The sequence below is a fragment of the Balaenoptera borealis genome (genome assembly GCF_965194805.1).
Source record: "Balaenoptera borealis genome assembly, chromosome: X".
In the NCBI taxonomy this organism is placed as follows: domain Eukaryota; kingdom Metazoa; phylum Chordata; class Mammalia; order Artiodactyla; family Balaenopteridae; genus Balaenoptera; species Balaenoptera borealis.
In genome coordinates this window covers 47,025,064-47,051,356 of record NC_138881.1, presented here as the reverse complement: position 1 = coordinate 47,051,356, position 26,293 = coordinate 47,025,064, and the positions used below count along the sequence as shown (strand labels likewise).

Sequence of the window (26,293 nt, the reverse complement as noted above, 5' to 3'; positions counted from 1 at the left end):
GAGAGAACCATACAGGATAAATCCAAAGGGAAACATGCCAAGACACATATTAATCAACCTATCAAAAATTAAATACAAAGAAAAAATATTAAAAGCAGCAAGGGAAAAACAGCAAATAACATACCTGGGAATCCCAATAAGGTTAACAGCTGATCTTTCAGCAGAAACTCTGCAAGCCAGAAGGGAGTGGCAGGACATATTTAAAGTGATGAAAGGGAAAAACCTACAACCAAGATTACACTACCCAGCAAGGATCTCATTCAGATTCGATGGAGAAATCAAAACCTTTACAGACAAGCAAAAGCTAAGAAAATTCAGCACCACCAAACCAGGTTCACAACAAATGCTAAAGGAACTTCTCTAGGCAGGAAACACAAGAGAAGGAAAAGATGTACAATAAGAAACCCAAAACAATTTAGAAAATGGTAAGAGGAACATACATATCCATAATTACCTTAAATGTAAATGGTTAAATGCTCCCACCAAATGACACAGACTGGCTGAGGCTGAATGGATACAAAAACAAGACCCATATATATGCTGTCTACAGAAGACCCACTTCAGACCTAGGGACACATATAGACTGAAAGTGAGGGGATGGAAAAAGATATTCCATGCAAATGGAAATCAAAAGAAAGCTGGAGTAGCAATTCTCATATCAGACAAAATTGACTTTAAAATAAAGACTATTACAAGAGACAAAGAAGGATACTACATAATGATCAAGGGATCAATCCAAGAAGAAGATATAATAATTGTAAATATTTATGCACCCAACATAGGAGCACCTCAATACATAAGGCAAATGCTAAAAGCCATAAAAGGGGAAATCGACAGTAACACAATCATAGTAGTGGACTTTAACACCCCATTTTCACCAATGGACAGATCATCCAAAATGAAAATTAATATGAAACACAAGCTTTAAATGATACATTAAACAAGACGGACTTAATTGATATTTATAGGACATTCCATCCAAAAACAACAGAATACACTTTCTTCTCAAGTGCTCATGGAACATTCTCCAGGATAGATCATACCTTGGGTCACAAATCGAGCCTTGGTAAATTTAAGAAAATTGAAATAGTATCAAGTATCTATTCCGACCACAACGCTATGAGACTAGATATCAACTACAGGAAAAAACCTGTAAAAAATACAGACACATGGAGGCTAAACAATGCACTATTAAATAACCAAGAGATCACTGAAGAAATCAAAGAGGAAATCAAAAAATACCTAGAGACAAAGGACAATGAAAACACGATGACCCAAAACCTATGGGATGCAGCAAAAGCAGTTCTAAGAGGGAAGTTTATAGCAATACAATCATACCTCAAGAAACAAGAAACATCTCAAATAAACAACTTAACCTTACACCTAAAGCAAGTAGAGAAAGAAGAACAACAACAAAAAAAACCAAAGTTAGCAGAAGGAAAGAAATCATAAAGATCAGATCAGAAATAAATGAAAAAGAAATGAAGGAAACAATAGCAAAGATCAAGAAAACTAAAAGCTGGTTCTTTGAGAAGATAAAGAAAATTGATAAACCATTAGCCAGACTCATGAAGAAAAAAACGGAGAAGATTCAAAGCAATACAATTAGAAATGAAAAAGGAGAAGTAACAACTGACACTGCAGAAATACAAAGGATCATTAGAGATTACTACAAGCAACTATATGCCGATAAAATGGACAACCCGGAAGAAAGGGACAAATTCTTAGAAAAGTACAACCTTCTGAGATTGAACCAGGAAGAAATAGAAAATATAAACAGACCAATCACAAGCACTGAAATTGAGACTGTGATTAAAAATCTTCCAACAAACGAAAGCCCAGGATCAGACGGCTTCACAGGCAAATTCTATCAAACATTTAGAGAAGAGCTAACACCTATCCTTCTCAAACTCTTCCAAAATACAGCAGAGGGAGGAACACATCCAAACTCATTCTATGAGGCCACCATCACACTGATACCAAAACCAGACAAAGATGTCACAAAAAAGGAAAACTACAGGCCAATATCACTGATGAACATAGATGCAAAAATCCTCAACAAAATACTGGCAAAAAGAATCCAACAGCACATTAAAAGGATCATACACCATGATCAAGTGGGGTTTATCCCTGGAATGCAAGGATTCTTCAATATACGCAAATCAATCAATGTGATACACCAAATTAACAAATTGAATGAGAAAAACCATATGATCATCTCAGTAGATGCAGAAAAAGCTTTCGACAAAATTTAACACCCATTTATGACAAAAACCCTCCAGAAAGTAGGCATAGTGGGAACTTACCTCAACAAAATAAAGGCCATATATGACAAACCCACAGTCAACATTGGTCTTAATGGTGAAAAACTGAAACCATTTCCTCTAAGATTAGCAACAAGACAAGGTTGTCCACTCTCACCACTATTATTCAACATAGTTTTGGAAGTTTGAGCCACAGAAATCAGAGAAGAAAAAGAAATAAAAGGAATTCAAATTGGAAAAGAAGAAGTAAAGCTGTTACTGTTTGCAGATGACATGATACTATACATAGAGAATCCTAAAGATGCTACCAGAAAACTACTAGAGCTAATCAATGAATTTAGGAAAGTAGCAGGATACAAAATTAATGCACAGAAATCTCTTGCATTCCTATACACTAATAATGAAAAATCTGAAAGAGAAATTAAGGAAACACTCCCATTTACCATTGCAACAAAAAGAATAAAATACCTAGGAAGAAACCTACCTAAGGAGAAAAAAGACCTGTATGCAGAAAACTATAAGACACTGATGAAAGAAATTAAAGATGATACAAATAGATGGTGAGATATACCATGTTCTTGGATTGGAAGAATCAACATTTTGTAAATGTCTATACTACCCAAAGCAATCTACTGATTCAATGCAATCCCTATCAAACTACCAATGGCATTTTTACAGAACCAGAACAAAAAATTTCACAATTTGTATGGAAACACAGAAGACCCCGAATAGCCAAAGCAATCTTGGGAAAGAAAAATGGAGCTGGAGCAATCAGGCTCCCAGACTTCAGACTGTACTACAAAGCTACAGTAATCAAGACAGTACGGTAGTGGCACAAAAACAGAAATATAGATCAATGCAACAGGATAGAAAGCCCAGAGATAAACCCACACGCATATGGTCACCTTATTTTTTGATAAAGGAGGCAAGAATATACAATGGAGAAAAGACAGCCTCTTCAATAATTGGTGCTGGGAAAACTGGACAGCTACATGTAAAAGAATGGACAGCTATATGTAAAAGAATGAAATTAGAACACTCCCTAACACCATACAGAAAAAAACTCAAAATGGATTAAAGACATAAATGTAAAGCCAGACACTATAAAACTCTTAGAGGAAAACATAGGCAGAACACTCTATGACGTAAATCACAGCAAGATCCTTTTGACCCACCTCCTAGAGAAATGGAAATAAAACCAAAAATAAACAAATGGGACCTAATGAAACTTAAAAGCCTTTGCACAGCAAAGGAAAACATAAACAAGATGAAAAGACAACCCTCAGAATGGGAGAAAATATTTGCAAATGAAGAAACTGACAAAGGATTAATCTCCAAAATTTACAAGCAGCTCATGCAGCTCAATATCCAAAAAAGAAAGAACCGAATCCAAAAATGGGCAGAAGACCTAAATAGAGATGTCTCCAGAGAAGATATACAGATTGCCAACAAACACATGAAAGGATGCTCAACATAACTAACCATTAGAGAAATGCAAATCAAAACTACAATGAGGTATCACCTCACACCGGTCAGAATGGCCATCATCAAAAAATCTACAAACAATAAATGCTGGAGAGGGTGTGGAGAAAAGGGAACCCTCTTGCACTGCTGGTGGGAATGTAAATTGATACAGCCACTATGGAGAACAGTATGGAGGTTCCTTAAAAAACTACAAATAGAACTACCATACGACCCAGCAATCCCACTACTGGGCATATACCCTGAGAAAACCATAATTCAACAAGAGTCATGTACCACAATGTTCATTGCAGCTGTATTTACAACAGCCAGGACATGGAAGCAACCAAAGTGTCCATCATCGGATGAATGGATAGAGAAGATGTGGCACATATATACAATGGAATATTACTCAGCCATAAAAAGAAACGAAATTGAGTTATTTGTAGTGAGGTCGATGGACCTAGAGTCTGTCATACAGAGTGAAGTTAATTCAGAAAGAGAAAAAGAAATATCGTATGCTAACTCATATATATGGAATCTAAAAAGAAAAAAATGGTTCTGAAGAACCTAGGGGCAGGACAGGAATAAAGATGCAGACGTAGAGAATGGGCTTGAGGACACGGGGATGGGAAAGTGTAAGCTGGGATGAACTGAGACACTCGCATGGACTTATATACACTACCAAATGTAAAATAGATTGCTAGTGGGAAGCAGCTGCATAACACAAGGAGATCAGCTCAGTGCTTTGTGACCACCTAGAGGGGTGGGATAGGGTGGGTGGGAGGGAGACCCAAGAGGGAGGAGATATGGGGATATATGTATATGTATAGCTGACTCAGTTTGTTATAAAGCAGAAAGTAACACACCATTGTAAAGCAATTATACTACAATAAAGATGTTAAAAAAAAAAGAAAATGGTGGGGAGAGGAGAGATTAGTATAGCTCAGTGATAGGGCCCTGAGGCTGGGTATTTGAAAATACTAGTCTGGCATTTTCCATTTAGCCTCCTACCCTCAAGGCATCCTGCTGAGGCTTGAGGGGCAAGTCTGCCCTTTAGGAGCTTTTGTTCAGGGTCTCTGACACCAGATGCAACCTGAGGGATTGAAAAATTCATGGGCTCTGGAGTGAACACACCTGGGTTCAACTTCTGACTCCTCCATACATAGTTGTGTGAACTTGTCCATTTTCCCCTCCTGAGCCTGTTTCCTACTCTGTGGAGCCAGGATCGCTCTTGGGAGAATGACAGAAAGGACTCTGTACTGCACCTGATAGTGCAGGAAGCAGTTCTTAAATAAAGCCACTGCGCGGAGGTTAACGTGTAGTGAAAGCTCGAAGAAGTTATCAGTCACTACTAACTAGAGAATCTGGGAGGTGGACGGTAGGTGACGGTGAAAGGCAGCTTCAGGGGGAGGTGGCCTTTCCGCATGCGCGCACTCTTGGAGCCCGGCGGAGCTGCGAGGGGGCGTGGCCAGGTTTTTGAGGGGTTGCTATGGTACCGAGGGGCCAGGGGAGGTTAACCTAACCCTTAAAACATTATTCCCTCCCCCACCCTCCACTGCCTGGGCCGAGGGCCATTGTTCCTGGCAAAATGGCGTCAGTAATCCCCCTCTCGGACGGAGGCCTAAGTAAGGTTGAGGTGGGAGTGGGTCTGGAGGTGGGAACAAAAACTACAATTCCCAGGGTACACCGCACCCGCCCGCGAGGCGCAGGGCACGTGCCCAGGCCTAGCGGTTACATGCCGTCAAAAATCCGTTTCATAGCTTTCCTTTCCCATCCCCGCTTTCGTCGTTGCCCAGCCCCCGCGCGCGCGCACTGCGGTCCTGGGGGGTAGGGGGGACATGCCATGGCCGTTGCCCTCGCAACGTAATCGGGAGACAGGTATTTGTAAATCTGTGCTTCGACTTCTAATCCCGAAGCCGGCAGGTATGGGTCTCGCGAGAGAAGCCGAGAGTTGGAAAAATGGAGTTAGGGGTGGCGGGTGAAAAGGTGCTGGGGGTGCCACATCGCGGCAGAGCGACCGCATTTAGCGGCTTATGGAGAACTGAGAGTGGGCGGTGGGTAGCTAGGAACGAGTGTGTGCTTGGACTCTTTTTTTGGAGGGGAAGAGGGTAAAGCAGCCGTGGAGAGAGAGCTTTTGAACACACAGGAGGTGTCACGCGTGGCTCCTTACAGATTTTCTTTTCGGAAGGGAGAGAATCCTTTCTCTCGACGCGCATCCCTCTCTCCCGCTGCGCTGAGGAGGGCGGGGGAAGAGTGCACATGCTCTAGTTGGCTAGCCACTCGGCACCTCGCAGCGATAGGGGCCGTTCGGAGTTGGGGCTGCTCAGTCGGCTTTCTCCGCCCCTCCCCCCTCCTTTCCTCCACTCCCTTCCCCGCCCCCCTCCGTCCCCCTCTCCTCTCCATCTGAATTCCCTGACTGGTGTACGCGTGCGCCTGCCCAGCTCTCGGGCGAGCGCGAGCTTGCGCTCGTACCCCACTCCCCTAACCCCGCCCGCTCTTTACCTACCGGCCGTAGCTGGTCCGGTGGGCTCGCGCGGAGACGGTCGCGCGCGCACGCGCACAGTACGCGGAGTGGAGTGCGAGACATCGAGGAGGGGAGTAAGCGGCATCAGAGGAGGTGGTTTGTGTATCTGTGTGTTCTACGGTGTGGCTAGTCGAGGGGCGAGCGGAGGCTTGAAGGAGGGCGAGGGAGAAGCGAAAAGAGAGTCTCCCTCTGCGAGAGCTTCTAATCTGGTGAGGGTCCCGGGCCGGCCGGGAAGCTGGGAGTGAGGGAGGAGGCCGGGGGGCGTGTCTGGGATTGGGTTGAGAGATGAATGGGCCGGGGATGAATGGAGGGAGGCAGCGGCGGCCAAGAGTCTGTTCAGAGTAAGCACCCTAGTGGGGGGCGGCTTGACCGAGGCAGGGTGGTTGCCGTCACCAAGACGTGTGGGACGAGGCCGGGCTCGGATCTTCAGGGTTGTCGGAGCTGCTTTCCGTGTGAGCCAAGAGGCGGAGAGGAAAATCAGAGGGGGAAAGTGGGGAAGGGCAGGTTTAAGGGTGAGGTACGTTTTTTGTCTTTTTCGTTGTGGGGGTGGCAACTTTGGGAGTTCATGGGAGACTAGGGGACGGAGAAGGTGAGGTTACGTGAGGGGGCCGGGTGACGGTTGACAAAGGACTGAGTGATAATTTAAGTGAGGTTGAGGCTACTGAAAGGGAAGATCTCTTCGGGTTTTCGAAGTTGAGTTTCAGTATATAATGGGATGAGGGAAAGTGGATTTAATTTAGAGATTCAGTTGATGTGTGAAGGTCGATAGGACTGTATCTTGTGAGGGATACTGCTGCCTGGTTGTGTAAATGGGTTAGGTTCAAGGAGATTGAGAGGTATTATTTGGGAACGGTGTGTTTTGTGACTGACAGGTTGGGGATGGGGAGGAGATGGTATGATGGGGTTAGGATAAAAGTGGTGAGGTGGCTTCACTGTACTGAAAGAGGTCTTGTTTGAGTAGTTAAGAATGGTGAAACATTTATGTAGTGGGGTGTAGGTGGAAATCCTGCACGTGTGTATCTCCCTATCTTGCGAGTTGGTAGATCTTGTTAAAATGAAATTGAACCCTCAAAACAGATGCAAGTGGTATGGCTATTCCTTCTTAAGAGTTACTGTGGACTGAAGCAATTGTATGATAAATAGCCTTTAAGTTGTGAAAATCTTCTGTATGGTGGTGATTGCATTCAATTTTGGGAGGCATTGTTACCTGTTTTTCATCTATAGTAAGTTGTAATACCAAAAGAACTTTTAAAGAGGTCTCTGTATGTGATACAGAGCAGCAGGTGTTTTCTAGACAGTCTTTATCCTTTGAATTGATGAATTTAAAAATTGTCAACAGTCCAAAGGAAAGATACCTTGCATTAAAGGATAACTAAAATGCTGATTTTGAATGCTAAAATAATTCTACATGATTTTTTTCGTTAATCTGAATTTATCTTGTTTGAAAATTGACACTTGCTTTTTGGTGTGAGTTTAAATTACAGCAGATTACTTGGACGTGCTGTTCTCTAAATTCATATCTTCTGTTAAGGACGTCTTGTGATGGTCTCATTCTTTTATGGGTCAAGATTAATAGTTTATGGATTTTTAACTTTTCATGGTTACTTTTTACAAACTTTACTGACATATATTCATTTATCTTGGAAATGTTGCAAATTTGAGAACATGCCCTTTTTCTTTTATTCTGCTTTGATGTTTGAAAGAGCGTAATCCTTGTTTTGGCTACTCAGAGTTTAAATATAAAAGTTGATACAATGTTCATATTCTCTTAGATTAAATGAATACTTAGTGTATTAAGCAGTAGAGTAGAAGTATAAAAGCACCATGAAACCCTGGAAATGTTGCATCAACTCTGGCAGGCAAGCTGGTCTCCCAGTTTCAAACTAGATGTTCCTGGAGTGGAAGAACATTCAAGTACTGAGGCAGGAAAGTGTAGGCATGGTATATTTGGGGAGTGGAATGAGATAAGGCTGGAATCTTAGATTGAGGCTGAGATGAAGGACTACCCTGCAGAGTTAGGAGCCATTGACTATTTACCAAGGAGGGAATAGCATAAGCAGATTTATGGTGTTCATCTCTCTGGCTTTGCTTCTGATCTCTCCCCTTTCCTTTGAATTTGAATTCATTCTTTTTATACTAACCTCTGTCATTAGCTATTCCTGAAAGCCTTTCCTGCTCCCCCTTTTTTCCTTTTCCCAGCATCCTCCACCAGGCTAGGTTAGGTGCCCCTCTTTAGTGGTCCTATCACACCTTGTACATATTCTTATTACTGTACTTCTTTTGGGAAGCAGGCAGGAAAGTTATTTTCCTTTTTATACCTGAGAGAGAAAATAAAGCTCAGAAAAATAAGACTTGCCCTAGTAAGTAAGTGGTCGACCCTGGAGTTCTGACTTCTAGACCAATGTTGATCCCCACCCATATCACAAGTCTACATTTGTTGATGTAATTATTCTGTAGTGTTTTAGGAGTTAAATTTCTGTAATGTGGACTTTAACTTTCTTCCCTAGGGGAATTTCTTTTCATTAATGTGTCCATCACTTAGCCAGGAAATGATAAAGCCAGTGGTTGCACAGAACCAGAGTAGTCAGAAGTAAAGATGAGAACTGTTTTATTGCTATCAAATTTCTAGTCAGATAACTAACTTAAAAATAATTAATGGAGGGCCTACATTTTTGTGTATATGTTTGTGTGTGTGGGGGGGGTGGTTGTGTGCAAGAAAAAACTCTTCCTTTCTCAGTCTCCCATCTTAGTATAAGTAGACCAGCTCTATTTGCAGATATACCTGATTATGTCTCTTGGCTAAAAGCCAGAATACTTTCAGAGGGGTGGGTCTTTTCCATTTTTGTTTGAGATCATAAAATTTATGGCACTGTTAGGACATATTTGATAGCTGTAAAGGACATCTATAAAGGCATTCATACAGAAATTCCCAAAGCTTCAAAAGTAGAATTTGATGCCAGTTTTAATTGTTTTGGTAGAGCTTGTCATGAGATATTTGGTTTGGAAAATGTTGAGATTAACTTACTGCAAAAGTGAGCCTTTAATGCCCCTTTCTTCAAGGAATATATTATTTTTTTCATGAACTTTTTAAAAATTAGAAATGAAGAAATTGTTTTCTGTGTTTTAACCTCGTAACTTTTTATTGTGATAAAATTCACATAACATAAAATTTACCATTTTAGAGTGTACAATTCAGTAGCATTAAGTACCTTCATGTTGTTGCACATCTAGTTCCAAAACATTTTCATCACCCCAAAAGGAAACCCTGTACCCATTAAGCAGTCACTCCCCATTCTTCTTTTCCCCCAGCTCCTGGCAACCACTGATCTCCTGTCGCTATTGATTTGTCTATTCTGGATATTTCATATAAAAGGAATCATATAATACATGGTCTTCTGTGTCTGGCTTCTTTTACTTTACATGTTTTTGAGGTTCACTCACATTGTGGCATGTATCAGTACTTCATTCCTTTTTATGGTTGAATAATATTCCATTGTATGGATATACTGCATTTTGTTTATCTATTCAAAATGGACATTTGGGATCTTTCCACCTTTTGGCTTTTGTGAACAATGATGGTATGAATATTTGTGTACAAGTTTTTGTTTGAACACCTGTTTTCAATTCTTTTGGGTATGTACTGGGTTATATGGTGATTCTGTGTTTAACTTGTTGAGGAACCACCAAACTGTTTTCCACAGTGGCTGCACCATTTTACATCCTCAGTGTCTAAGGGTTCCAATTTTTTCACATCTTTCCCAGCGTTTGTTACTTTGGGGGGTTTTGTTTGTGTGTGTGTGTGTTTTATGGCCATCTAGTAAGTGTGAAGTGATATCTTATTGTGGTTTTGATTCCCATTTCACATCTTTTCATGTGCTCTTGGCTATTTGAATTTCTTCTTTGGAGAAATGTCTATGTAAGTCCTTTGCCCGTTTTTAAATTTGGTTGTCTATCTTTTTATTGTTGAGTTGTAGGAGTTTTTAAAAATTAATTATTTATTTTTGGCTGCGTTGGGTCTTCGTTGCTGCGTGCGGGCTTTCTCTATTTGTGGCGAGCGGGGGCTACTCTTCCTTGTGGTGCGTGGGCTTCTCATCGTCGTGGCTTCTCTTGTTGCGGAGCATGGGCTCTAGGTGACCAGGCTTCAGTAGTTGTGACTCGTGGGCTCTAGAGTTTAGGCTCAGTAGTTGTGGCAGCCGGGCTTAGTTGCTCCACGGCATGTGGGATCTTCCCAGACCAGGGCTCGAACCCGTGTCTCCTGCATTGGCAGGCGGATTCTTAACCACTGTGCCACCAGGGAAGTCCCGTAAGAGTTTTTTAAAAGTATATTCTAGATACTAGGGCCTGATCAGACATATGATTTGCAAATATTTTTCCCCCATTCTGTGAGTTGTCTTCTTACTTTATTTTTCAGTTTTATTGAGATAAAATTGGCATACAGCACTGTATAAGTTTAAGGTGTACAGCATAATGATTTTACTTAACAATCATGAAATGATTACTACAGTAGGTTTAGTGAACATCTGTAATCCCATATAGATACAATATTAAAGAAATAGAAAAAAATTTTTTTTCCTTGTGACGAGAACTCTTAGGATTTACTCTCTTAACAACTTTCACGGGGATTTCCCTGGCAGTCCAGTGGTTAAGACTCTGTGCTCTCAGTGCAGGAGGCACGAGTTTGATCCCTGTTCGGGGAACTAAGATCCTGCATGCCACACAATGCGGCCAAAAAACAAAACAAAACAAAAAATTTCATGTATAACATACAGTTACCTAAGTATTAATTATTTTTGTCATGTTATACATTATATCCCTAGTAATTATTTGTCTTATAACTGGAAATTTGTACCTTTTGACTACCTTCATCTAATTCCCCATCCTCCTATCCCCGCCTCTGGTAGCCACAAATCTGATCTCTTTTTCTATGTTTGTTTGTTTGTTTGTTTTTGAAGTATAACTGACCTACAGCACTATGTTAGTTCCTGGTTCATAACATAGTGATTCAATATTTCTGTACATTTCAGAGTGATCACCATGATAAGTCTAGTTATCATCTGTCACTATACAAAGATATTACATAATTATTGACTATATTCCCCACACTGTACATTTCATACCTGTGACTCATTTACTTTGCAACTGGGAGTTTATACCTCTTAATCTTTCTCACTTATTTCTCTCCTCCCCACAACCTCCTCCCCTCTGGCAATCACCTCTTTGTTTTCTGTATCTGTGACTCTGTTTCTGTTTAGTTGTGTTTGTTCATTTGTTTTGCTTTTTAGATTCCAAATATAAGTGAAATCACACAGTATTTGTCCTTTTCTGTCTGACTTACTTCACTTATTATAATACCCTCTGGGTCCATCCATGTTGTTGAAATGGCAAGATTTCAGTATTTTTATGGCTGAGTAATATTCTGTTGTGTATATATATATACCACATCTTCTTTACCCATTCATCTGTTGATGGGCACTTAGGTTGCTTCCATATCTTGGCTATTGTATATAATGCTGCCATGAATATAGTCATGCACATATCTTTGAGAATTAGTGTTTTTGTTTTTTTAGATAAATACCCAGAAGTGGAATTGCTGGATCGTATGGTAGTTCTATTTTTAATTTTATAAGGAATCTCCATACTGTTTTCCATAGAGACTATACCAGTTTACATTTCTACCAACAGTGCATGAGGGTTCCCTTTTCTCCACATCCTCACCAACACTTGTTATCTTTTTGATAATAGCCATTCTGACAGGTGTGAGGTGATACCTTATTATGGTTTTGATTTGTATTTGCCTGATGATTAGTGATGTTGAGCATCTTTTCGTGTGCCTGTTGGCCATCTGTATGTCTCTTTTTACTTTCTTGATAGTGTTTTTTGGTGCACAAAAGTTTTAAAATTTGATGAAGTCCAATTTATCTTTTTCTTTTGTTGCTTGTGTTTTTGGTGTTATATTTAAGAAACCACTGCCAAATCCAAGATGATGAAGATTTATATTTTCTGTGAAGAATTTTATAGTTTTGGCTTTAATATTTAGGTCTTTGATCCATTTTGAGTTAATTTTTGTATCTGGTACAAGGTAAGGGTGCAGCTTCATTCTTTTGCATGTAGATTAACTTGAAGATTTTTAAACTATAAAATAGATAATAAATAATACTATACATGTATGTTAGTTAAGTAAAGCTATTTGTGGCGATATCTAATCACTCTTTGGGTAGTTGTGGGGAAGAAATGTTTCTAAATGCATTTTTGAAGGCCTTATATTTGAAGTGTGGGGATTCTAAAACTCTTTATGAGTCAATGAGACTTTTATGATCAGGAAACTTCAGTATGGCAAGCTAGATGATCCTTATGCTAAAGTTACATAAGTGATTTTTTTTTTTTTTTTTTTTTGGCCGTGCCTCACGGCTTGTGGGATCTTAGTTCCCTGACCAGGGATTGAACCTGCGCACTTGCCAGTGAAAGCACAGAGTCCTAACCACTGGACTGCCCCATAAGTGATTTTTTTGTAAAGTGATCTTTACTTTTTTGTAAAGTGATCTTTACTTTTTTGTAAAGTGATTTTTTTTGTAAAGAATATTAGTGTTGTTTTAAATTGTTTGTGTAGGGTGAAATCTTTGCTTAAACCTAGGGAAAAAAGCAGATTTAGTCTATAATTACCAGAAATTGATATTAGATTTATGCTAAAAGTAATTCATATGTATGTGTTATATAGTTTATTATTGTGAGCCAACTTCTTGACGAAAACATATAACAGTCAGTACCTTGTGGAGACTTTTTACTTGTAACTTGGACTATAATCACCATATATTATTCTGTTTATTTAGGGATAATGTAAGATTATTTCAGTTTGTTTTCTTGTAGAAATGAGAATTAAAATTTAGCACAGCACAATTGGTTGTTAAATCTCAGCCTCTAGTTAAACATAATTAAAATAGGGACAATTATTTGAAATTTAAAAAAAATTAGGGGATGTGTTTTAATACAAGAATGGAAAATCTGCTTGATCAGCCTTAAGACCTATAAGGTGCTAGTTCATCTCTGATTATATCCACTGCTGCCCAGAGAATAAGTTTTGTCCTGCTGGGCTACTGTGGCATTTCCATTGAATTCGCCTTTGAAGGTGTCTTTCTGGCAAGAGAAAAAACTCTTTTTGAAGATGCGTGGTTTATTTGCGAAGGAACCTTTCAAATACACTGATAACTTACTCTGAATCTGTGAATTATAAGTATAACTTATCCAGTGTATATGTAGGTTCTACCATTCATTCAACAAATATTTATTGTGTTCTTCCAGTTTGCCAGGGTTGATGTATTGGGAATAGATGAAAAGGAAGCAAAGCCGACAATGACCCTGCCATCTTTGAGCTTACATTACAGTGGAGGACGACAGACAGTCAACAAATATTTCAGAAAATAAATGCTAAGAAGAAAAATTTTTAAAGGGTGCTGGGATGTTAGGGAGGAGCCTCTTTGGCTCATGTGGTTAGTTTGGAAGCCTTCTTTGAGGAGGTGACTGAACAGAGATCCAGATGTTAAGAGTATCCCTTCTGTTATTATTTTGTTAAATTGTTAATTTATCCTTTCTAAAATAACACTTTAGTTTCTTACTATTTAGAATATGAGTTACTGCTTTTTGTTTCTAAGGAAAGAAACAACAGGTACATTCCTTATGAGAAGAGACAGTGTTCCCAAGTGGAGTAGGAGTCAGCCTGGGTTCTGGTCTTGCCTTAGTATAATCTTATGCAAGTCTATATATTTCCTTATTTGTTACTAAACAAAACAAAAGCACTACCTATTTAGCAGAGTTTCTTTGCTAATAAATGAGAAAATATACTTTGTAAATTATACAACTACATATGAAATGCAGTGTATCCTATTAATCTATTTTTGGCGTCAACGTTTCTCAATTGAGATATGTTTTCCCACCAGTGTAAAGCTTTTATGTCTCTCCCCATCTGGTAAATTTTAGCACCAAATGTCTAAACTCATTGGTTAGTCAGAAGGGGTTGGGTTCTTAGAGAGTGGTAGTGTGGTAGAAAGTATGTTGGATTCGGAGCTGGAAAACTGGGCTTCCAGAATTCTCCCCTTTACTTACTAGCTCTGTGATGGGCAAGACACTAAACTTCTCTGAGCCTTCTTAATTTTCAGAATTCAGGAAAATACCAAGTAGCTCTCAGGGTTGTTGTTAGGAGTAATTGAGTTAAATAGATGAAGTTCTTTTGAAAATTATAAAGCAAGGTTTGATAAACTTTCTCCGTAAAGGACCAGATAGTAAATACAGTGCTTTAGGCTTTGTGGGCCATGGAGTCTCTGTTGCCACAACTCAGCTCTGTTGTGTAGCAGTCATAGGCAATATGTAAATGAATGAGCATGGCTGTGTTCCAATAACACTATTTATGAACACTGAAATAATGAATTTTGAGTAATTTTCATGTGTCATGAATACTATTCTTCTTTTGATTTTTTTTTCAACCATTTAAAAATGTAAAAATCTTTCTCAACTCAGCTGCTGCACAAAAACAGGCTGGGAGGTGAGGTAGGTTTGGCCTGAGGGCTGTATGTAGTTTGGCTACCACTGTTATAAAGGGTTAGGCAGAGTAAAGTGTTAATTAGGGATTTCAGGGTAGGTGATTGGTAGATAGAAATTGTTTAATTTTGATGATGAAAGAAGATGGAGATGATTTCAGTTCTTTTTCTAATATGGATCCAGAAATTTTTTCACATAAAATGGGCATCTTTAATGTGATGTGGTTGTGCAGTGTATGTATCTATGCAATTCAGGATTGTGTATAGTGTGTGCATGTGGCTCCAAGTCATATGTGACCCTGTATTATGAGTAGTTAAGAGTGGACTTGGGAGTCAGTTGCCTGGGTTGAATTTTGTCCCTGGTTTTTACTAGCTGTGTAATCTTAGGGAAGTTTAACTTAATTTTTTGAGCCTAGTTTCCTCATTTGTAAAATGGGAATAATTTTACCTCAAGAGTCTTATGATTACATGAGAAAATGCATGGAAGGGCTTAGAGTGCTTAGCACAAAGCACTCAATAAGTGTTAAGTGATAATATTCATTTGGATATAAGTTATACATACCTTATTTGTTTTATCCTTCCTTCAGTTATTTTAAGAAATTATAATATCTTTAACTGGTTCTTGGTACAGGTTGTTGATGGACAATTCTTCTTTAATGAATTAAAATAATATAGAGGTAAATTAAAACCAAGTCCCCCTTTACCCAATTTCCTGCCCTCCCAGTGGGTAATCATTGTTAAGAGTTGACTGTGAACTTGTACAGTCCTTTTTCTCTGTATTTACATGCATATGTATGTGCATATACAAATAAAAAATATGTATTTTATGACTTACTTTTTTCCCAAAGAATATGTCTTAAGGCTCTCTCTTTTTTTTTTTAAGAAATTGGTTCCAAGTATTTTTTTAAATTAATTTATTTGATTTATTTATTTTTGGCTGCGTTGGGTCTTTGTTGCTGCACGTGGGCTTTCTCTAGATGCGGTGAGCGGGGGCTACTCTTCGTTGTGGTGCGCGGGCTTCACTTGTTGCAGAGCATGGGCTCTAGGCGCACGGGCTTCAGTAGTTGTGGCTCGCAGGCTCTAGAGCGCAGGCTCAGTAGTTGTGGCGCACAGGCTTAGTTGCTCTGCGGCATGTGGGATCTTCCCGGACCAGGGCTCAAACCCGTGTCCCCTGCATTCAGGAGGATTCTTAACCACTGTGACACCAGGGAAGCCCTTCAGGCTCTTTTAGTGTCAGTATGTATATGTTCACTTTATCCTTTTTAATGGATACATAGTATTTCATACTACATGCTTCTTTAACCACTAGGATCAGTTTAGAGCATATCCTTCCAGTCTTTTTTATATGCATTTACACATATATGAGTACATTTAGAAACATAAAGTTTTGTCTTTTATATATGTATTTATATATAATATTTAATATATAATTAACATATAGTATGATGTATGTGTTGTACTACAACTCACTTTTCTCAATAGTATATATGTGTGGGAGATTTTTATACATCAGTGTATAACCATCTCTCAGTTTTTAAACAGATGCATATTATTACGCAGTATAGATGCACCACTTTTTATTTCACCATTCTCTTATAGATGAATATGTAAGTTCTTTTCAGTTTTTTTGATGTTGCAAACAATAAAAAATCCTTCAGTAAAAAATCCTTGTACATACGTATTTGTACACATACAGGAATATTTCTCAGGTAGATACTAAGAAGTGGAATTGCTGGGTGACAGGTATGCACTAGATATTTGGAATTTGCCATATGAAGAGGCTATTCCAGTTTACCTGCCAACGGTACATGGAGTGCTGAATTTCTCACACTCAAAATGTGATATTAACAGATTTATAATTTTCGCTCATCTGATAGACAAAAAATGATATTGAATTATTTGAATTTGCATCTCCTTGCTTACTAAGGAGTTTGAGCCATCCCCCTACCATGCATGTATTGTCCATTTGTGTTTCTTCTTACTGATTTTTTTTTAGCTCTTTATATATTCTGGATATTAATGCTTTGCTATACAAGTTGCAGATGTTTGCTCCCAGACTGTTGCCTATCTTTTAACCTTGTTCATGGTCAAATGGCCAAATGTATTTTTTTGTTGTTGTTGTTAATGGTCTTTGTATTTTATCTTTTTAAGGGAGCCTTTCTTCAGGTTAGAAATATATTCTGCCATATTTTCTTTTCATAGTTAAATAGTTTTGGTTTTTATGTTTAACCCTTTTATCTACCTGGAATTTATTTCTGTGACTGGTTTTAAGTAGGGCTTTAACTTTTTTCCCCAAAGATGGATAGCCAGTTATTCTGACACCATTTATTATGCTATCTGTTCCTCATAAATTTGAAATGCAGTCTTTACTATGGACTGCATTGCCATACATACATGTGTCTCTTTCTCTACTGATTGTTCTCCATTAGTCCAGTTGTATATTTCTCTGATGAAACCACATTGTTTAACTTACTATAGCTATAAGTAATATTTGTTAAAGCAAACTCTCATTGTTCTTTTTCAAGATTTTCTTGGCTTTCCTTGTACTCTTTTCAAATCAGTTTGTCAGTTTGGGCCAAAAACATCTCTTTGGGATTTTTATTGAACTTGCATTGACTTTGGAATAATCTCAGAGGGGGGTTTGTGAAGATCCTAATGTTGGGTCTTTCTACCAAAGAAAGGTGTATTTTATGTACTTCAGTAAAATTTTAGTCTTCTTTATATAGGTGTTGCATACTTCTTCTTGAGTTTATTCCTAGATGATTATTCTATAGCTCTGTTGCTCTTATGAGCAGGATAGTATCTATATCTATATCTCTATCTCTATATCTATATCTATAGTAATTGCAGTGACCCGCCCTCCTTCCGGAGCACCCAGCCCTTCCTGCCCCCTCCTGGTGCCACCTGCCCCTGGAACCCTCACCTTAGGATAGGTTTTTTTTTTTTAATTCATTCATTTATTTATTTAGGCTGCGCTGGGTCTTAGTTGCAGCACATGGGATCTTCATTGTGCTATGTGGGATCTTTTAGTTGCAGCATGTGGACTTCTTAGTTGTGGCATGCATGCGGGATCTAGTTCCCTGACCAGGGATCGAACCCGGGCCCCCTGCATTGGGAGTGCGGAGTCTTACCCACTGGACCATCAGGGAAGTCCCTGATAGTTGTTTTTTTAATTACATTTTCTAATTGATTATTGCTGATGTATAGCAAAGCTATTGATTTGTTTGTTGATTTTGCATTTAGCGTTTCTGCTGAGCTCTCTCATTACTTCCTATCATAGTTTTTTTAGTTGAATTTGCTTGGATTTTCTAGCTAGGTAATCATATAATCTGCAAGTTTTGAATTCTGTCTCCTACTTTCCAATATTTGTATGTCTTATTTTATTTCCGTAAGTGGTAGCAATGATAATAGCAATTCTTGGCTTATTCCTGACTTTAATTATTGTTTATGTGAAAGATGCTTAATCTCACTCATGAGATAATTGCTAATTGAAACCGCACTGTGATTCCTTTTTTAAACCTATCAGAGTGTTAAAAATCAAAATGTTTGATAACACCTTTTTTTGTTGTCAAGGCTGTGGGGTAAAAGACACCTTGCACATTGCAGGTGGGAGTTTAAATTGGTACAATGCCTGTGGAAGGCAGTTTGGCAGCATTATATAAAGGTACACATGAATTATGTTTACTCTTATGGGTATATTAGTATACTTCATTAAAAGTTAAATATGAAAATTTCCTTTGATCCAGCAATCCCACTTCAGGGAATTTACATATATATATACACACAGATATACATATATGCAAAATGAAATATGCAGTTTTATCTGTCATAAGCAAATAATCAAATACTATTACTATATAGGTATTAAAAAATAAGAATGAGGGAATCTCATGTACTGACAGGGAAAACAGTATCTTAAATTATTGTGACTATAAAAAAAAGCTTGGTATATACTATGCTACTTTTAGTGTAGAAAGGGAGAGAAAGAACATATATTTATATTTGCTTATTTGCTGTAAGAAACTCTGGAGGGCTACACAGAATCTAATGAGTGGTTACTTGTGGGAGAGTGGGGGGGAACTGAATGGATAGGAAACAGATTTGGGAGTGAACCTGTCCATTATATACCTCTTTCTTTGATTTTTGAATCTTATGATTATATTTTAAAAATTAAATTAAAAATGGTTTCTTGAATTATTTCAGCTCTTCCAAGGATATTTTTTTCTTGTTCTTGTTCTTTCTGTGTTACATGTTTTCTTCAATATGGCTGTCTCCTGATTCTGTTCGTATTAAAGAATGACCTAGTAGAAGGGCTGACTGGGAGTTCTGTGTACCTAGGCAGGTTGTCAGCTGGTTTTGGGGGGAGTGGGTGGGCAGCTGGCTTTTACACTTGGAGGGCCCAAATGCCAGAGCGCAGAAGGCTTTGTACTAGGGTGCCCTTATTCTTCCTAGTTTGTTGAATTTGGTATTCTATCTGCAGGAATTTCTTCATTTTGGGGGGAGAGTTCATCAACTGTGTCATAATTCAGACCTTCAGTTAACCCCTGTTTTTAGCCCTTTTCTCACTCTGGCTCTCTTTAGGATCAGTCTTCTTTGAGTGTGGAACCCCTCTGGGGTTTTGCCCTGCAAGTCAGCTCCCTCCCGGGTTGGAACCCTTTCTATTACATATTTCAGGTTGTAGCATTCCTTTGATTTGTGTTATCAGCTAGTTCTTTCCTGTTTGCTCTCTGTCAGAAATTGTTGAAATCTTGTATTTGCTATGCCATTTTCCATTCCTGTCTTTGACTTGTGATTTATACTTCTGTACTATTTTACCATCACTTTTTCAGGGTCTTGGAAAGTACAAGAGATATAGGTGTTCAGTTCACCTTCTTGAACTAGAAGGCGGCAGTGGTATATCTTAAGCTTGGATAAACTGTAGGGTCCTTGAGGACAAAGACTGACTTTTGTTCTTTTATCCCCAGACCCTGACACAGTGCTTGGCACTTGGTAAATGTTTATTGGTATGAATACACATGTATGAGAGAGAGAGAGGATTGTCAGTGGAAAATTTACTGTGTAATTCTGACTATTTAAATGTGCATTCTTTCAATTGCTCGTTCCAAAAGTTGAAGAAATTATTGAGTCATTGACAAAGTACTGTTTGTATGCTGGATTTCCCATGGATAGAACTATGATAAGCTACAGGGGGAAACTTATCTTGAGCTTTTAACTCAAATGCTCCAAGGTTATATATCAAATATATTGAAGGAGTACATATGGGACACAGATTTGTGAGATTTTCCCTATAATTTCAATCTCTGTAGAAGTGCCTTTGCAATTGTCTTTATACATATTCCTAGGGCTTAAGTCAATGTGTTATCATTTTATGAAGGAAATAATGGTCACACATGGGTTATGATACATAGCCGTTGAACTCAGTAGAGACTTCAGGTTTGAGGCCTGATTTTTGTGGACTATTTTACTGAGCTATGTTTCTGCACTGCTGAGTATAGTAGAGATACCCTGGTCACTGAAGCATACCCCTTTAGCAATGCCACCATGGTTTCTTACTGGAAAACTTTAAAAGAATGTATTATATACTTTTCAGCTTTACTAAATAGTCTCCTGAAAAATCATTTAATGTTTTCTTGAGTGTTGTTGTATAGCGCTTTAGTATAGTGCTGCCCTTAGGGGTTATTAAGAGGTAAGAAATAAAAGCTTCCATTTATTGATTATTATATTGTGCCAGGCACTGTGCTAAGTACTTTACATGTATATTACCATTTTATTTTCATATTATTCCTGTGAGATTTCACAAATGAAATAAAAAATGAATGAGGTTAAGTAATTTGCCCCAAATCTCTGAGGAGTGAGAGGCAGAACCATGATTGATTCCAGGTTTCTCCCACTCCAAAGCCTGAGTTCTGAAACTCTGTTTTATGGTCAAGAAGCTATTGGATCCATGATGAAAAGGCCCCAGATATACTATGCTTAGTGAAGTTCTTTGCCTGTTTTGTTAAAATTTGTTTTTCTTATTCATTGTTTACCCTTAGGCCACCAGCTATTACATTTTATTGTTGTCAGGTCTTTTCTCTTCAGACTAATGATTCTCAACCCAGGAATCCAGGCAGAAGATAAGGAGAGTGGACAGAATGGGGTGGTGGTGGTGGTGAGGGAGGTAGAGAGTATAGTTTTAAAAAGGCATATTTGATATTATGATGGCTTTGATTTTAGTCACAATATTTTAAGATGCTTAAGGACATCATATTTTATTGAGATATAATTTATATATCATAAAATTCACCAATATAAATGCCAGTGATTTTTAGCAAATTTATAGAGTTGTATAACCTTGATTACAATCTAATTTTAGAACATTTTCATCACCCCCAAAATATTTCTTGTGCCAGTTTGCAGTCAGTCCTATTCCTACACCCCAGCCCAAGGCAACAAATAATCTATTTTCTGTCTCTATAGATTTGCATATTCTAGACATTTCATATAAATGTAACCATACAGTACGTGGTCTTTCCTTTGGCTTCTTTCACATAGCATAATGTTATCAAGATTCATCCTTATTGTAGCATGTATCAATACCTCATTTCTTTTTATTGCTGAATAATATTGTATTGCATGGATATAACACATTTTGTTTATCCAACTGTTGTTAGACATTTGGATTGTTTCCACCTTTTGGCTGTTGTGACTAGTACTTCTATGAACACTTGTGTATAAGTTTTTGTGTGGACATAAGTTTTCATTTCTCTTGGGTAGATGGTATTCATATGGTAACTCTATGTTAAACTTGTTGAGGAACTGCCAGACTGTGTTCTATTGTACATTCCCACCAGCAATGTATTAGGGGTCTATTTTCTCCATATCCTCACCATCACTTGTTACTGTCTTGTCTTTTTTATTGTAACCATCCTCATGGGTATGGGGTAGTATTTGTGATTATGATTTGTATTTCTCTAATGAGTAACGATGTGGAACATCTTTTCATGTGTTTATTGGCCACTTGTATATCTGCTTTAGAGAAATGCCTATTCAGATCTTTAGCCCATTGGATTATTTATCTTTTCATTATTGAATTGTTGGAATTCTTTATATATTCTGAATACCAGTCCCCTTTCAGGTATATGATTTGCACATATATTCTCCCAGCCTTTTCACTTTTCACTTCCTTGATGGCATCCTTTGAAGCACAAAAGTTTTAAATTTTGTTGAGGTCCAGCTTCTCAATTTTCTCTTTTATCACTTGTACTTCTGCTATTGTACTTAGGAAACCATTGCATAACCCAGAGGCACTAGAATTTACTTTAATGTTTTCTTCTAAGGGTTTTATAGTTTTAGTCCATGTTCCACTTTGAGTTCATTTCTTGTATGGTGTGAGGTAGGAGTCCAACTTCATTCTTTTGTATGTGGATATCCAGTTGTCCCAGTACCTTTTGTTGAAAGACTGTTCTTTTCCCATTGAATTGTCTTGGCCTCTCTGTTGAAAATCAATTGACCATAAATATTAAGGTTTACTTCTAGACTCTCAATGCTATTTCATTGATCTATATACCCTTACCCTTTTCTGTTCATTTCTAATTTAATTCTTTTGTAGTAGGAGAGCATACTTTGGTTTCAATCCTTTTAAATTTATTGAGATTTATTTTATTGCATAGTACATGATCTATTCTCGAGATGTTTCCATGTGTGCTTGAAAAGAATGTATATTTTGTTCTTGCTGGGTGGAGTGTTCTATAGATGGCAGTTAGGTCAAGTTGATTGATAGTATTGGTCAAGTTTTCCAGATTCTTGCTCGTTTTCTGTCTCATTTTTCTCCCCATTATTGAGAATGGGGTATTAACATCTACTGTTATTACTGAATTGTTTATTTCTCTCTTCAGTTTTGTCAGTTTTTATTTAATGTATTTGGGGCTCTGTTGTTAGATGTGTATATGTTTATAATTGTTATATTGTCCTGGTGAATTAATCTCTCCATGCTTATAAAATGTCCTTCTTTGTCTCTAGTAATATTTTTTGTCTTAGGGTTGGTTTTTAAAAGACTGAAGGAACACTCATTACCCCATTTCTCTACTTTGCTGCTTCTTATTCTATAGTTTGGGAAACCAGGTGACCAGACATTATAATTAAAGTTATTATACCAAAGCAGCACTACTTTCCCCTCTATTTTTACATTAGGATTCTGAGTAAGATTCCATTTTTTAAAAGTTCTGCAGTTAAAAAATTTTGAAGGCTTTTTCCTACTTAAATTCTCTGATTTTTACCTATTTTTGTCTGCTTAGCAATCCTTTTGTCTTACTTATGGATCTTTGCTTTTGAGGTTTCTGGATAAGTTACCTTTAGTTAAGTGAATAGAGTTATTCTTTATTTTTTTTTTGAATAGAGTTATTCTTACTTAAAAATGTCCAATCTAAAATGTTAACATTTGGGGATGTGAGTGAAGGGTATACTAAATTCTTTGTATATTCTTGCAGGTCTTTTTCCAAGTCCAAAATTATGTCAAAATAAGTTAAAGAAAAAATTCTCTACCTAAGTGAGGCATTGTTAATTACCTTTTCTCATTTGCAGGTAATACTAGTCTTATTGACTTTCAAAGTATATTGATTTGGCAGTGTAGAGTACTGATGAAGATATGGAGGAACTGGAATTCTTCTGTACCACTCCTGGGAATGCAAAATGATACAACCACCTTGAAAAACAGATGGCAGTTTCTTTAAAGGTTAAGCATACATTTTCTGATACAGCCATTCCACTCTTAGGTACTTTCTCAAGATAAATGAGAGTATATGTCCATGTAAAGATTTGTACACAGATCTTCATAGCAACCTTATTCATAATAGTCCATAAGTGAAATTCAACCCAAATGTCATCAAGAGGTGAATAAATAAACAAATTATGATATATCCAGATAATGGACTACTTAGAGGAATTACAAAGGGACAGGAGTAAGAGCTCTTGGTGGAGAAGCATATGTTCATTGTCTTGATTTTGGAGATGGTTTCAGAGGTGTACATCTGTGTCAAAATTTATCAAACTGTACATTTTAAACACATGTAATTTACTGTATGACAATTATACCTGAGAAAGTTGATTAAAAGAATTTTGAGCCCCTTGGGAAAAAAAATATGATGGATTGATAGAAGGGTCTGAGAACTAGATTGCTAACCAACATTCATGCAATATGAAGACATATTGAGCTATATGCCAAGTAGTCTGCTAAGCACTGAGGACTACAGTGGTAAACAAGATAAGACACAGTCCCTGGAGTCTGCTGGTTGCTAAGATTGGACAGAAAAAAGAACAAACTTCTTATTAAGAAAAAAGGGATTAAACAGGTGACTTTTCTCCTTAATGATTTCCTTTGTGGGGTGATTTTAATATATCCTTTTTTCCCCTTCAGGTTGCTATGGAAACATATGACCACAGAAAAGGAAGTCTATTCTGATAATTCTGATACCTGAGATGCAACTGGACTGAAGAGTGGAACAGGAAAAATATTAGTGCCAACCTTAATTACAATGGATACTGATTCAGGGGAGCCAGCTAGCACAGAAGATTCTGAGAAACCTGATGGAGTTTCATTGGAAAACAGAGTTCGTCAGGTTGCAGCAACTTTGACAGTGGAAGCTAGACTAAAGGAGAAAAACAGTACCTTCTGTGCTTCTGGAGCAACTATAGAAAGGAAGAGATTCTTTCGAAAGAGTGTTGAGATGGCAGAAGATGACAAAGTTGCTGAATCTTCCTCCAAAGATGAGAGAATAAAGACTGCAACAAATATTCCAAGAGTAGAAAAGCTTCCTACAAATGTGCTAAGAGGCAGACAAGAAGTTAAATACGAGCAATGTTCAAAGGGAATGTCAGAATCCTCAAAAGATTGTTTCAAGGAGAAAAATGAAAAGGAAATGGAAGAAGAAGCAGAAATGAAGGCTGTAGCTACTTCTCCTAGTGGCAGGTTCCTGAAATTTGACATAGAGCTGGGAAGAGGAGCATTTAAAACAGTATATAAAGGACTGGACACTGAAACATGGGTTGAGGTTGCTTGGTGTGAGCTGCAGGTGCGTATACAATCTTCTTGGTTTTAATAAATTCCAGTTTTAGCTGGCCTGGGCTTCTGAGTGATCCAGTATTAAAATGTATCATGGATTAAAATAAAACGAAGGACTTGTCCCCACATCCCTGAAATTATGCTCCTTTCTTAGATCCTCTTAGGAGCTCACGCCAAACTTTTTTTTTCCTGTTGTTTTCCCCTCTGTTTTAAAGGAAAAAGTCTATTCTGCCTTTCTTTGGGGAAATGCTCCTAATTCATTACCCTTAGGAAATTCCCGAAACTCTTAATGTCTCATTTTGAAAACTTTTAGTAAATGTATGCCTTATGAGTTGATTGTTATGCTAAATATTTGAGAGTGTGATATGTTAGGGATATATGCAGTATGATATTTCCCATCTCTCTTTTTCTTTCAACAAACTTTTGGGGGTTCATGTGTTGTTTTTCAGAACAGGAAATGGTTTTCTTGTTTCTTTGAGGGCTTCTAGTAATATAAACTCCTCTCCATGCCTTTGAGTTTACCTCAGAGAGGATCTCTGGAAGAAATAATCACCAGAATCTACTGAGCTTAGTCAACTGGAATGTTGTTTAGGAAGGAGAAGTGAAAGCATCATAAGAATAGTTGAATTACCTAGATATTTATTTCCATAATAAATGTTTATATGGTACTTGTAACTAATGAAGGACTAAATGGAGACAGAACATCATAGAAAGGGTTATAATAGGAATAGTTTCAGACAGATGTAGGTTAAACATAAGGAAAACCTTTGTGACCTCAGCCAGCTCATGGGAAATGGTCAGTGTTCACAAGAGATGCTTAAAATTAAGATTAAATAAAGCCAATCACTAAGTACAGGTTTTTTTGTTGTTCAGATTCCAGTGGTCTCTGTGTGTGGGTGTGTATGTATGTACCATGATTTCACGCCTTCTGAATTTGCTGTAGATTGCCATTTAGATAGGTTGAAATTTAGTCTTGGTCCCTGCATTTCTAGGAAGCCTTTTGTTTCAAAACTTTACTCTGTTTTTTTCTGTTTTTTTAAAAACTTTACTCTCCTTTTGTTTCAAAACACTTACTCTGTCAGTGTTTGCTTTGTATGCAGATTCAGGAGACTATTGTCAGAGACTGAGATTCTTCTGTAAGTCTGGGGTGGGATGCAAGACTACAATTTTAACAAGCTTTCAAAGTGCTTCCAGTGTAGGAAGTCCCTTGACGACTCTTTGGAATGCAAGTTACCTAGCAGTCAAGCCATTCTAGTAGTTCTTGAAAGATGTGTGCATGTGCTGTGTGGGGTTTGCTTGGTTTTCTTCTTACCCCCTTTTTACCCTTTAAGAATTTTATTTTAAGGTCTGTGTCACAGTAGGAATATTAGATACTGCGAGTAAACAAACATTAAGATCACCTGAAATTATACTACTTTGAGGATGCTTTAAACATTTCAGTATATATCTTTATGGACTCTTTCTTTTGCATAAA

At 37.8% G+C, this 26,293-nt stretch overlaps 1 protein-coding gene across 11 annotated transcripts in view; it reads left to right on the top strand.

The window, feature by feature from the left end:
* The first annotated feature begins 4,525 nt into the window (after positions 1–4,525).
* The window catches only part of WNK3 (WNK lysine deficient protein kinase 3), a 141,053-nt gene continuing 119,285 nt past the window's right edge, over positions 4,526–26,293 (top strand). For 4 of the 11 annotated variants that reach the window (XM_082376520.1, XM_082376512.1, XM_082376513.1 and 1 more), the window contains exon 1: positions 12,783–24,829. In XM_082376520.1, coding sequence (XP_082232646.1) covers positions 24,293–24,829 — 537 coding nt within the window. In that variant the 5' untranslated portion in view covers positions 12,783–24,292. The other 7 variants (XM_082376518.1, XM_082376519.1, XM_082376515.1 and 4 more) reach the window with 7 other exon arrangements.